This window comes from Gouania willdenowi, chromosome 17 (genome assembly GCF_900634775.1).
Source record: "Gouania willdenowi chromosome 17, fGouWil2.1, whole genome shotgun sequence".
NCBI lineage: Eukaryota > Metazoa > Chordata > Actinopteri > Blenniiformes > Gobiesocidae > Gouania > Gouania willdenowi.
The window spans coordinates 12,747,450-12,761,116 of NC_041060.1; the positions used below are offsets into that span (position 1 = coordinate 12,747,450).

At 36.5% G+C, this 13,667-nt stretch overlaps 2 protein-coding genes across 7 annotated transcripts in view; one reads left to right on the forward strand and one right to left on the reverse strand.

Annotated features, from left to right (window-relative positions):
- LOC114479809 (amyloid beta A4 precursor protein-binding family B member 1-interacting protein-like) overlaps positions 1-6,912 on the forward strand; it is a 27,563-nt gene extending 20,651 nt beyond the window's left edge. For 2 of the 3 annotated variants that reach the window (XM_028473691.1, XM_028473692.1), the window contains exons 10-13: positions 1,664-1,774; positions 4,062-4,160; positions 4,258-4,332; positions 5,505-6,912. In XM_028473691.1, coding sequence (XP_028329492.1) covers positions 1,664-1,774; positions 4,062-4,160; positions 4,258-4,332; positions 5,505-5,654 — 435 coding nt within the window. In that variant the 3' untranslated portion in view covers positions 5,655-6,912. Of the gene's footprint in view, positions 1-1,663; positions 1,775-4,061; positions 4,161-4,257; positions 4,337-5,504 lie in introns of all 3 variants that reach the window. The other variant, XM_028473693.1, reaches the window with a different exon arrangement.
- Positions 6,913-7,159: 247 nt separating this feature from the next.
- Positions 7,160-13,667, reverse strand: part of LOC114479193 (abl interactor 1-like) — a 28,741-nt gene continuing 22,233 nt past the window's right edge. For 2 of the 4 annotated variants that reach the window (XM_028472743.1, XM_028472742.1), the window contains 3 exons: positions 12,390-12,479; positions 9,663-9,848; positions 7,160-9,347 (listed from right to left, as the gene is read on the reverse strand). In XM_028472743.1, coding sequence (XP_028328544.1) covers positions 9,172-9,347; positions 9,663-9,848; positions 12,390-12,479 — 452 coding nt within the window. In that variant the 3' untranslated portion in view covers positions 7,160-9,171. The remainder of the gene's footprint in view (positions 9,348-9,662; positions 9,849-12,389; positions 12,480-13,667) is intronic. The other 2 variants (XM_028472745.1, XM_028472744.1) reach the window with 1 other exon arrangement.

A 13,667-nucleotide genomic window follows, 5' to 3' on the forward strand; every position in this document is an offset into this window, starting at 1 on the left:
TTACGGCTACTTTGAAAGACTTTGTCAACCATCAAGTACATCTTTAGCTGGGCCTAAACTTTTTGATAACGATGAGTAATGTGTGAATTCTTTGAAATATTCATCAGAAGCATTGATACAAAACACATCATTCCTGTGAAAAGATCAAGATTTCAGCTTGGTAATTGTTATGAATACAAGCGCTGACACTCGTCTCCTCCATCTGTGTACAGTTTGGAAACAGACGAGTGAGTGAGACAGACACAACTTCCATGCGTTCGACACATTGCAGTTTGGGTTTTTTTCGGTTTTCATCCTGAGCTGATTAGTTCTTTCTTTTTTTTTTTTTTAATGCAAGTTTGGACTAAACCTAAACTAACATTTGGAAGGAATGACTTTACTACTCGTATTCATATGTGACCACTTGTGTCCAAAAGTGGTCACTTGATACAGCTATTATAAATACATGTATAAAGATACGTTAAATAAATGTCATCAACATTGTCAAGTGTTTGTCAAAATGGAAACTTTCAGAAGCTTGGGGAAGAATGTTAACACCTGAAAAATAGAAAACTGGAGTGTTGTGTTCAAGACCACACTATCCGAGACCAAGACTTGCCCGAGTCCAGAATGCACCGAGACCAAGACAAGACCAAGACTTTCAGGAGCCGAGACCGAGACAAGACCATAAAGATTCGACAGTTAAATAACATTCTCTCTTTAGTTTTACTTTCTTTACTTTTTTAACACATTTAATGGACAATAAAGGTGCCTGCCAAAAAATGTACTAAAATATTCAAACTGCTGCTGATAAATTCACAATTACTCTACATGTTTGAAAACAAGATTTTTATGTCAGCTGAATGTACAGCAAGTGTTTAAAAGTATTTCTGCCACGAAATAACATGGCTGGTCACCTACACACCGCATAGTGTTTCCTCTTTGCTGTGCTTTTACAAATGTATTCTTTGTGGTTCGTGAAACCAAATTTCACAACCAACAAGTTAGCGGACATGTTTAGCTCCCGCCTCTCTCTATTGCTTGTGTGAGTGTGTCACACACGTCACTCAGTCACATTAAGGAAGGTTGCGGTCGTTATACGGGGTGGATTAAAGAATGAATCAAGGATTGTTTTATCCCGTTCTCCGTGTTATTATCAGATTATAAAAGAGTTTAAAAATAGCAGGAATTAGTGCTGGTCTTGAACGATCTTGAGGGAAAATCCCGAGTCCGAGACGAGACAGAGTCAAAATGACCTTTAAAATTTGGTCTCAAGACGGGTCTCGACTACTACAACACGAGAAAATAGTATATCAATTGTAAATTAATGCAATAAATGTATGTCAATAAAATTCCCTTTTTTTTTTTTGGTCTTCAATAATTTATAAGCCATAGTGGGAAAAATGTTTGAAAAAAGTGACCGAGGTCAAAATACAAAGTGCAGATTGAAGTACCTGTAATCTAGATGTGTTAATATGTTCTAGTATTTAAAAATAGAAGATGTGTTTTTTTTTAAGAAGTCTGATTTAGACGTATTTCTCTTCTTAGTATTTTTATTTACGTTTTTTATCAAGAGGTTGTGGATTTAAATGAAGCTTGAGATCCACCTCATAATGTGAAGTGTTTCATGATTCACATGTTCCTAGTTTCTATGTAACTTTGTCCTTCTCTGTTCCTGTTCCAGTCTTCCAGTGATCTCGCCTGCTACGTTCGATATGGAAATGTCAACGTGCACACCGCCCACACGTACAAAGAGAAATACAGAGCGCCCACTGACTTCTGCTTCATACTGAAGGTCAGTGAAGGAACTTTGAACTTCATAATAAACATTCACATCTCTCAAGAGATTTTAATATTAACCACACATTATCTGACATTAAACAGGGACAAAAAAGTTAGTTACTATCAATTTACTATCTATTTATCTTTCTATTTAGTATCTATATACTATTTACAATGTAGTGTTTGTACTAAATCAAGTGTAAAATATTTGCACATAAATATTTGTATATTACCATAATTATGCTCTATATTGGTTGGGTTTTTTTTGGGTTTTTTTCACCCTTAAATATTTTCTCATGGTCCATTTAGACACAGCTTTTCAGCAAAGCCATGTGCTGGGAAATGTTTCCAGCACAATGAATGTTACTCCAGATAGAAATGAAAGTTTAATGAAGAAAAACCTGAGAAGACTCAACAAATGTAATTAAAAAATGTGTTCACAAGGAGGTTACTAAGTCCTTTTAAAGCCTCCAGATGCCATTCCCACAGATGTTGAGGTCAATCTGTCTCGTGTAACACACACGGCTTTGTTAAAGGTGCAAAAAGAGATCTAATAGGAAAGTGAATAAAAAAGTCTTGTGTAGATACTTTTAGTGGTGCCTATCTGGTGGAAACATACATGTGTGTTTTAAAAGCTCATTAATCATTCATATAACATAGCTAAAAAGAAAAATGAGCCTGTAACTAACAGGATGGGGTGATTTACAAACAGCTGCACTTTGCAGATGAGAAGGAAATTAAAAAATAAAATAACAAAAAGAGCCAGTTAGAGTGAATATTATTCACTTTGGGTCAACGTTCATGCTTAAAGCTGATATCCGGAGTTTCTGAGAAGCGTCTCGATGTCCCGCCCTAAACAGCCTCACTTCCTCTCACTGCCTCTGCCAATTTACCAGAAGCCACGCCTCTACTTTTCTGCACGTGCATCGTGGAACATAACAAGGTTGCATTAATATAGGTCTATGGTCAGATAAGAGCCAACATCATATTTACCTGTTTGCTGTTGTGACTCTCGGCCTTGTTTCTGTGCACAGTTCTGCATTCACTTTGATTGACAGTCTCAAAAACAGGAAGTCGAAGCCTATTGGCTGGGCCATCACAACGATCATTTCCATTTGTATAGGGGTCTATAGGACGAAGGAGGGACTTATATACATTAATGTATATGAATGACCACCGGCAGTAGATCATAGTAAAAGGTATTTTTTCAAATTTCTAAAGAATGATACATAAACATGTGTTTCTCAGAAACTCCAGACATCAGCTTTGAGGATGTGAAACAGTTGATGGTTCTGCTCGTGTACGCCTTTGGGTTCCATGTGGAGGAAGCATTAAATAGAAAAAAACATGGCAACAAACCAGGTTACTATCGTGTTTCAACCTTCTCAGTTTTACATAATGTCCCAACCTACATGAACCAAAGCCTGGGAAACAGGAAGTAGCAAACTGCTCATTTTGGGTGTTAGCATGTGTGGTGAAAGCTGTTCCTCTCAATTACAGTTTCTCATCTCTATGGTCTTGATATAAATTTGCAGCACAGATCGATGACATGGAAATGTGTGAAGTCTAAAAGCTGTTTAGGGAACAGCTGACCCGCTGTCGTATTAGGTCAGTCTGTTTTTCCACAGCTTGGACGACAAAGTAAATGAAAGAGCTGCTGTTGTTTCCAGCTACATTCTAACATTATATCGGTCAACTCCCTATCTAGGAATATTGGTTTGTGTTCCTAACTATTAATTCTACACTGTCTGTCTGAGGAGTGCTTCCTGAGCCTAAAAATAAAATGTATAACTTATTTATTATGTGCAGTATTACTCAGTACTCGTTGTAAAATGCCACTTTACGCTTATTTATATATTTTCTGTACCGTTATCTTGACCTATATCTATTATTTATTTAATTTTTAATTACATTTTTTCCCTCATTTTGTATTTTCTGTATTTGTATCTAGTTTTTTTGCTTCCTCTTTGTGTCTTTGGCGACTGTAACGTCAATTTTCCCACTGTGCGATAAAATAAAGTATCGTCTAAATCTAAACACTGAAAAAAGGATACACATTTTTATCTATAAATTAATAAGAGCATTCTTAAGGTAAGATTTAGATTTAGTGTTTGGAGCAAAGTGTAAAACTTGGTGTCTGTAGTGCAGCTATAATTTGTGTTAGACTGACCTCTGCTGGCTGTGTTAGAGTAGCTGTTCTTCATACTGTATATGACTGGAACTAATGATGGTTGGATAAGTTTTCATGGATTTAGAGTTGATAAAGATAAAGATTCTCTGTGTGTGTGTGTGTTTTCTAGCATCCTCACATTCAAAAGGAGTCAAACTACATCAGGTTCCTGTGCTGTGCTGACGAACATGGACTAATGCTTTGGGTTAATTCCATCAGAATAGCAAAGGTCAGGCTGAGATTTATGTTAGATTAAAAAAAAAAATTTAAAAAAAGAAAGTAAAGCATGCAATTTCATAGTGGATGTGTTTACTGTCTGTGTTCAGTATGGAGCGGCGCTTTATAAAAACTACCAGGCTGCTCTGAAGAGAGAATCATCTCTGACAACCAAACGAGTCACTGTAGGTAGGTTGAATACATGATTAAATACTTCCAGCTCTTTTTTTAATTATTTATGTATTTATTATTTAAATATGCTCTATTGTGCTTTTATCATTGTATTATTTTATTTTATTATATTAATTTGTTTTGAACAAAAAAAAAAAAAAAAGTTTCAAAAACGAAAAAGTAAAGCATAAAAACAACAAATCAGTTCAAAAAGTAGGGGGAGGATGTATACACTTGTTAAGTCCCACCCCCTGATCACCATATAAACCATTACAATATTACTGTTGCTTCCTATACATCAGTGGTTCCCAAACAGGGGTACGTACACCTTGTAGGGGGAACTAAGATTTATCAATTAATTAAAAAATATGCGGGAAATGTTCCAGTTCCTTTTTTAGGATATTTTTTGGACAAATTCACCACAAACTAACTGTACTATTGCTCAATAAAATACTATATTTTCTTGTAATTTATTGAAACATGATGGCATTTTATCACACTTTTGACAATAGGAGAAAATAATTATCTAAATTTTACAAAGTTGAGGCTGTATTTATTTACTATTGAAGTAATCACATAAAAGTTGTTGTTTCACTAAATTCCACTTATTGTTTTGACTTTGTATAATAGATGAAGCCTTAGGGATAGGGGTTTAGGAGAGCCCACTGTTCCACAAATAAATAAAAAAAAACATATGAAATTATGGAGAGGGTACTTATGATATGACACGAGACAAAAAAAGATTGGGAACCGCTTCTATACATAATGAATGGATTAAATATACAATATACAGATATATAATCAATAAATAGTATATAATTATACATATTCAACTGCAATACAATAAATATAATGGAAATGACTAATAACTGATTGTTGTAAAACGTGTAATTACCGCTATAAAATAAATATATTATGACAGTTTACTATATAAATTAAAAAACAATAGTGTAATATATATACAGTATATAACAATAATTCCCGGTAGTCGCCTTCATTATGATATTGTGATTTCATTTACTATTTAAATATGAACAAATAATAGTTATGGAGGTGTATATAGAGGTGTATAGACATATTTACATAGTATGTGATAAGTAATACCAATCAATGTTTAATATTCATCCATTGTTAATACAGCCAATCTATTGAATATGTTTTTTTTATGTGTATTTGATCTTTACAGACCAATCAAACGGCCTTACATATGACTCCACCCACTCACGGTCACATCCAACACCCACAGGGACAAACAGTGATGACGTTGACTACCCTCATGAACCCCCACCTGACTTCATCCCCCCACCTCCTCCTCCTCTCTCACCATAACACCTAATGTGAGCCAACATGGCTGTTACCTTTTCCACCTATAACATAGAAGCAAGAACAGTGTTGTTTATTTCACTGAGCAGTTTATTACAAAAGGACTGTACATAGATTTCAATGAACACATTATATGTACAAACTGGGAGGAAAAGACAAGTATCAGCTTTGTGTCGTCATGAACATTGAGGATTTTTCCTCTTTTTTTTTCACTTTCCACATTTGATCATAAGAAAACACACATCAAACAAGGGGCACCTGGATCTGTAATGCCCTGATAGGGTCAACAATTAATGGTAAACATTACAAAGTTCAGTACGTCAGTGGTTTTTCTGATGTTTTTTTTTAAGTTTGTTTTTTTAACCTTGAAAAAAAAAAAAGTATAAATAACTCCTGCTGCTAGTTTTCTCCAGCAGTCCAAAAACATGAATGGAAAACCAAGATAGAAATATGTTAAGTAGAAAAAGGTTGTTGGGGTTTTTGTTTTTTCTTCGCAAAAAAATGACTTCATGATGGAAAAATACAATCAAAGAGTGGGATGTAGTAGCAAATCATTCACTATATTTCAGTATACGATCATGCACGGAAAACACTGAAAGAAAGACAATTCAGAAAAAAATTCCTTCAGATATAAGTTTGAAAGAAAAGAAAAAGCCAAGTTCAATGCACATTAATACAACTGCACACATTATATCTGCATGACTTGTTACATACGTATGCATCGAAGAGACTCTAATAATGAGTCTTTCTTGTACAAAAAGTCTTTGTCGGAGAGTAGACATGATTTAAAAAACAAAAACCTCAAACCAATACCGTCCAATCAAAGGTGGTGTTTATACTAACAAATGTTTCTTCAATTTCCTGCCTGTGTAGCATTCATTTAAAAAAAAAAGAAAAGAAAAACACATCAGGAAACTGAATTTACTTGGATTACATTACTGTCGAGTCACCTACATTCACTACAATACAGAAAGTCACTGAATGTTACAATCAACATTACACACCCATGACACTTGCTACACACGTGTGTGTGTGTGTGTGTGTGTGTGGACCAGTTCCAACTTGAGGTTTTGAAGTTTTTCTGGGTTTGGTGATTGTAGTAAATCTAGCACCGATGTAAAGCCACTACTTCAGCAACAACTAAAGGGAGCCGTTAGAAAACGTAGCAACAGTGGTGTTGGGTTATAGATGGAGGTAGATTTGTCTTTATTATTCAGAAATAAAAAAACAACATTTCAATCAAAAAAAGTTTACTTCAATCAAAAATAGGTATTTTTAATCCCAGAAAAAGTGTTAAATTTACCAAAAAATATAAAAAATTGAGACCCAAATAATTGCATTTGAACACTTTTCTTTTTCTTTGATTGAAAATATTGTTTTTAATTTTTTTTCTTTCTTTGATTATGTACTACCCATAATATGGCCCAAATATAAAAAAAGATAAAAATATTTTCAATCAAAAAAAAAAATATTTTCAAATGCACTTATTTGGGTCTCAAATGTTTGTTTTTTTTTTGCATTTTTACCCCTTTTTTCTTTGATGGAAAATCTTTATTTTTGATTCAAGTCAACTTATTTTAGATTGAAAGGTTTTTATTTTTATGTAATAAAGACTAATCTACCTCCATATTGGGTGGGAAACAAAAAAAAAAAAGTCATTACAATCGTTGGTAACAAATCAGTGCAGCTACGACACAATGGAAAACAACATGAAAACACTTTTCAAAAACCAGTCCTTTCTTCAGTGCTTGCTTTTCTCTCTGTGTGCGTGCGTGACTCCTGCTACAGTGGTTGGACAGCATCGCTAACTAAAGTGACGATGATCAAAAAAACAATGCGGTGGTGACTCCACATAGATGAAGAAGAGAAAAAAAAAAAAAGGAAAAGCTTACACACAACCAACTTGGCCTCCTGATAGTTAAAATGGCACCATGAGAGATGATTTAAATTAACATTCATGTCCTGTAAAATAAAAATGTGTATAAAAACATCCACGTTTGGCAGCATCCCCACTGACGCCGATGGAAACACGGGTGAAAACACACTGACAAACATATGGTACTGGCAGCTTCTCACGTTACTTTATATACAAGTAAGAGCAGAAGAGAAGAATGTGTTGTTTTTTTGTTTTGTTTTTTTTTTTGCAATACATTTTTAGAGTCACTTCATCCTCTTTCAACCTGTTCCCACAGGCATCAGGTAGCCTTTTTCTACTGGTAAACATTCTGCCATTTAAACAGCACATAAAAATGTGTTTGTACTTTTTAGGTGATTTTCTTAAAGAAGGCGATAGGAGTTTGAGTCTGATGCTCTACAGAGAGGATAAAGGGGCACCACCATGTCATCTAATGCCATGGTTTTCAACCTTTTCAGCTTGCGACTCCCAAAATAAAGGTGTCAGAGACCAGGGATCCCAGTAATGTGGAGACGGGGCCCATCTATAAGTGGGAATAAAGGGGAGAGCTTTTCAAGGCCCATCCATAAAGTCAGCAAAATGATGGTCCATTGTTCTATGAATCTGTGATAACCACATGTATTTATTTATATGAATAATATCCAGAAAGTTTAGTATTATTTGTGCCCTAATATATAGTCATCTTAAAGGTGTAAATACTTGTTTTAAATAGAAATAAAATGGGTTAAAAGTGACCACAAATGGTGGTAAAGGTGGTGAAACGGGATTTTAAAAACCAAAGAAATGGTTTAAAAGTTGCAAATTATAGTGGCCAAAAAATAGTGGTAAAAAGGGTTCAAAGTGTCAGTATTGGCGTAAGAGTAGCAGAAGTGGGGGGAGTGGGGTTAAGGTAATGTAATTTAAAAAGTAGGAACAAACTGACAAATAATGGGCATGATAAATCGTGAATGAGGTTAAATTGCCAAAAAATAAGCATGAAATATGATCAAAATAGGTTAAAGGTGACAATAATAGGGGGAGTGGGAGAAGTGGCAGAAATGGGAGTAATGTAGCAAAAATGCATTAAAAGGAGCAAAAATATGGCAAAAAAAATGTGATGAAAATAGGTTCAAATGTGTCAAGTTTGGTGTAACTCCAGTAAAAGGGTAAAAAAAATAAGCAAAAATGGGCTCAAATTGTAAAAAACAAAAAAAAAACTGTTTCTTGAAGGCATCTGACGACCCCAAGGTTGAGAACCCCTGATCTAATGAAAGCTCCACTGCCTGTTTCTGGGCAAAGGTTACATTATTTCACCATCTGAATCTACTGTGTTATGTTAAAAGTTGTAAATTCTAGTCAACACTACACCTACATGTCCAGGTGTTGGATTTAAATATACAAACTATGAGTGAAATATATTTCAGACAAAGGCTGGTTTCTTCTCCCCTCTCCAGTGTAAACCAACAGACTCCAACTGTTGTTCTCCTCTTTTTTGTGCGACACTTTTTCCCCTAATGAAAACCAAATTTTGGTAAAAAAAATCATGATGGCACTTTATTCAAAATGGCAGAGCAGTGTGAATTGCTATCGCTTGTACTGCATACACCTGCAACTTTTTTTCTTAAACCCGCCCCAACTAATCCGCATAGTGCATGATGGACTCCACGTAGTTTCCGGGGAAGAGTCCGGTGACGCCATTGCTAACGCCTTCAAACCAGCCGTCGTCGTTCTTCTTGATTATGTAGATGATGGCGCCTTCGATGAAGGACAGCTCGTCCTCCTTGTCCTTGGAGTAGTCGTAGATGGCCACAACTAGATAGAGAAAACCAAGACAAATACCAAAATCAACAATTCTGTCAAACTACTTCACATCCTGGAGTAGACCTGGAAAATATATCGAGAGTCAAGATGAGTAGTGACGCAAACATCTTGTTTCAGTCGGCTATTTTCAGTGGAAAAAAGTGTTTTCCACCCATCAAAAAGTTTCAGTCAAACACAAAATGCACTTATTGGCGATTTCTGTCCAAAACTTTTCGGTGGCCAATATTGTATATCGCCATTTTGAGAAAAAAATATTGACATATATATTTTGGTCCATATCGCCCATCCCTATCCTGGAGTATTTACCTTTTTCTAAATAAGTCTTGGGGGCCCAGTGGGGGTCTCCGTCAGCATAGGGGTCGCTGTAATGAACCACGGCTGCTTCGTCTTCTTCATAGTCTACAGGTGGAGGGGGAGGAGGTGGGGCGGGCTCTTCAAACACACCCATGTCCTCTGGGGGAGGAGGGGGAGGTGGGGCGGGGCTGTCTGTTACTGAAAGAAAAAAATCAAATCAGGTCCAGAAAACACACTGCTGTCCGGACATTTCTATATATATATATATGATGTCGTTCCTGAGATATTGGAAGCTGAAAATATAAGAAAAATAAGGACGAGCGAAAATCGATATATACCCCCTCACTAAAGTATTCATACAATTAAACTAGTATACACACAACTATTGAATAATCACTGAACAAATTTCAGATTTTTTTGAGACCAAAGTACGTGGGCCATTTGTGAAACGACCATATGTACTTAGTGGCTCCAGCCCATGTGACCCTGACCAGGATAATCAGGCAAAAGATGAATTTATATATATGACTCTCACTAGAAAGCAGTAATGGGTCCTTCCAGTTTTTTTTTTTTTGTGACAGCATTGTCATTAATTCTCTGTCTTCAGCTTTCTTTTTGCTTCAGTGCACTTTATGGCTGAAGATGTGCAGAGCACCAATACTGATTGATTCATTATTCATTCTCTGCACCTTAAAAGCATTAAAAGCTTCACACATTCAGAAAAAAACTAGAGAAGTAAGGATTGCATTAGAATGTGGGTGGGATGGAAGGAGGACTCATGCTTTCATTGCTGGTTTGCCCTGGTTGTCCCTTGTATCGGGATAGTTTCAGAGCCTCGGGTCGGTAAAAAAAAAAAAAACATAGTGAGTTGATCTATGATATCTAAAGTCTATATTCAACTAGCTTAATTATTTCCTCTGCAATAAAATTAATGCAGCCTTTATTGCTACAATAAACTGAATCAACGAACTAAACCAGAAAAAGTGATTGATCCTAACCCAACTCTCAACTTTTTAGTCAAAGTATTCAAATTTGACGTTTTGTTGTAAAATGTCAGTGACTGCCCTCTATTGGTTCAAACCCAGCTATTACAATTGATTTTTGCTATTGACTGTCATTGGACTATCTTGCTTCACAAACGAGCACTGTTGGCTCCGCCCCTCCGATAAAAACTAACACCTGTGGACTCTGCAATCTGTATCCAGTAGGTTGGATTGAGATAACTGTGAATAGAGAGGTATCGTGACTATTAAGTAGCTAGTTAGCATCGCATAGATTGTTCCTTTGGAGATTTTAAAGTATAGACTGGGCGTGTCTTAACTGCTCTAGGAGCCACACCCATAATCAAGGCATTTTTTGATTTCCCCCCCCCTTCCAGTGGCAGGTCAGCCAAAACCTGGGGGTTTAGTTACACCATAATTATTGGAAAACGCATCAGGAGAATTCATACCCCTAAACTCTGCTTTCCAGCTGTGAGCAATACTGTATTAATTCACGTTAAAGACAAAAAAACATTTCTATAGCTTTTTCCTTTTTAACATGTCAGTGATACGTCACTGCAGACTGAAATCATTCTCTGCTCGCTTTTCAAATCGAAGTAAAGTGGAGTGAAATAGAAAGGTGAGAAAAAACTGTTAAACATGGGCTCTGTAGAACTCCTGATAAAGATGTTGAGCTGTAATACAGCATGCACACAGCTGATGAATTAGTTAAGTATATTGCCTCCTTGTCTTGTAGTGCTTTATATCACTCAGTCGTGCAATTCATTTTAAAGTTATTAATCAGCAAACTGGATGTAACCTGTTTAAAATATCCATCGCTTAATATGTTGAATAACTGCTGAATAATTAAAAGCTGCCCTATAGGCTGTTCCGTCCCACAGATCGGCTTCTTTCCATCTGTGCTGACAGACAGGTGATGAATCAGGGCACGGCCTCTGCTCACATTTTCCCTCAGTGGACAGAGCATGCCGGGGACACACTTTCATTGCTTTGTCACCATGGCAACAGACGGGCCATTGAGTCAAATACAGTATAAGAATATGTACTGTGTGAGCGTAGCTGAGTAAAGCCAGGCATAGAACAGACACTGAGGCACCGTGGGAAATGTCTTGAGAATGTGGAGTCATTATAACCAGAATCAAGACCAAGTCCAACTTGGCTCTAGCTTTCATTTAGTGTGCCTCCTATCTTTAGCAGATTTAAACTTCACATTTTTTCACAAGCAAATTAATATCATCAAAAATATACAAAATGTAATTTTGTGTATTTTTGTTAGTTTGTGTTTTCTGTATTATTTATTACATTTTTCTCTTATCTTGTATGTTTTGCTGTTTTTTGTGTTTTTGTTGCCATTTAGTATATTTTTCTCTTATTTTTGCAAAATTTTGTAGTCATCTTGTGTATTTTTCAGTTATTTCATGCATTTTTTGGTCATGTTTTGCATATTTTTGTTGTCGTTTTGTATATTATTGTTGTCATCTTGTGTATTTTTTGGTGTCATTTTGTGTATTTTCGAGTCGTTTTGAGTGTCTACTTTTGGGGGCCGCACAAAATTTGACTAAGGATCGCCAGTTGCCCATGTCAGATTCATGAATACTTTTCAGTCGACTGTAAGTTTCCATGCTTTTTATTTAGGAAAGTGAAAGCTACAGTTTATTTAAAAAAATAGATAACTTGTGTGTAAAAACCATGTAACTATATCCCGTTGTAGCTGCGTGCAGTGTCTTGTGTTACTTACTGCTCTCCTGCATTCTGGCGACAAAGCCTGTCAGGGGGATCTGCGGGGTCAGCTGGACCATGGGGGGAGGAGGTGGGGGGGCTACAGACACTGGAGCAGCAACATGGAGACATACCGCAGGGGCGACAGGGAGACAGAGAGCAAAGGCAGTGAGAGAGATGGTGGAAGAGAGACAGGAACAAAGAAGAGAAAGCCAGAATTAGACACAGGGAAAAAAAAAGCTTGTGAGCGAGCATATCAATGCAGGAGATGTTGGCTGAGCAACTCAATTCACTAATCAGTGTCCTTGTGTGTGGCACATTTCAACTAAATTGTTCTAATCTCAGCGTGAACATCAACTGCACCGACATTTGTTTCAAACTGAAGCAAAAAGCTGGAGTTTGCAAAAACAGAATCTGCTACAATGAAGAAGAAAAACAACAACTCAGCAGCACAGACAGAAGCTGAGTTGTCCTAATGTGACGGGAGAGACTTAATTGCTTTTGTTTAGTCACACCTTTTCTGTGAATCTATCAACATGATCTCTATCCGCTGCCTCTCAGAGATACAGTGCTGTGTGAATGTCATTGTCTGAACACAGGTAATAAATCAACAGGCAGCACACAAAGCACAGATGTCCTCACTCAACATCATGATGTCACACCCAACGGCAATGCCAGCTCTGACTCATAAATTACACGTAATGGAAGGGGAGTGTGTAATCTCAGGGGCAATGATGTCTGATTTTTTCTGCTCTGCTCACTCAGCTGAGTCTTATCCACACACCGGCCACGGTTACATCTTTTTTTAAATTCAGAATGAATTATTCCAACTTAAATTATTCGGAATTACAGTGTTCTGATTCATGTTTACATGGAAATATTGATTCCAAATTGAAGTATACATGGAAAACAGTTTTTTTCTGCTTTAGGTCTGGGAGTTGGGAAGGGTTCTGATTGGACTGGGGGCAAGCGTGACGTATCACGTCTATCGTGGAAAAAACCCACAAACCGTTTATTTTTGACCACAACATAGAAGACCACATTAAAAACTAAGTAGCAGCTCGATGTTGAGTGAAAGGAGAACTTTTATCATGATCTGTGCATCATTAGTGAAGCTCTGTGTGGCTCTGGTGCAAGGCTTGTCCCCCGATGAAACCTCTTCTGTTTGTTGATGTCCTTATGTGTGTAATATGTCCGTGTGTATGTAATAAGTCTGTATGTGTGTAATACTGTATGTCCGTGTGTGTGTGTGTAATAAGTCTGTATGTGTGTAATACGTCCGTGTGTTTGTATAATA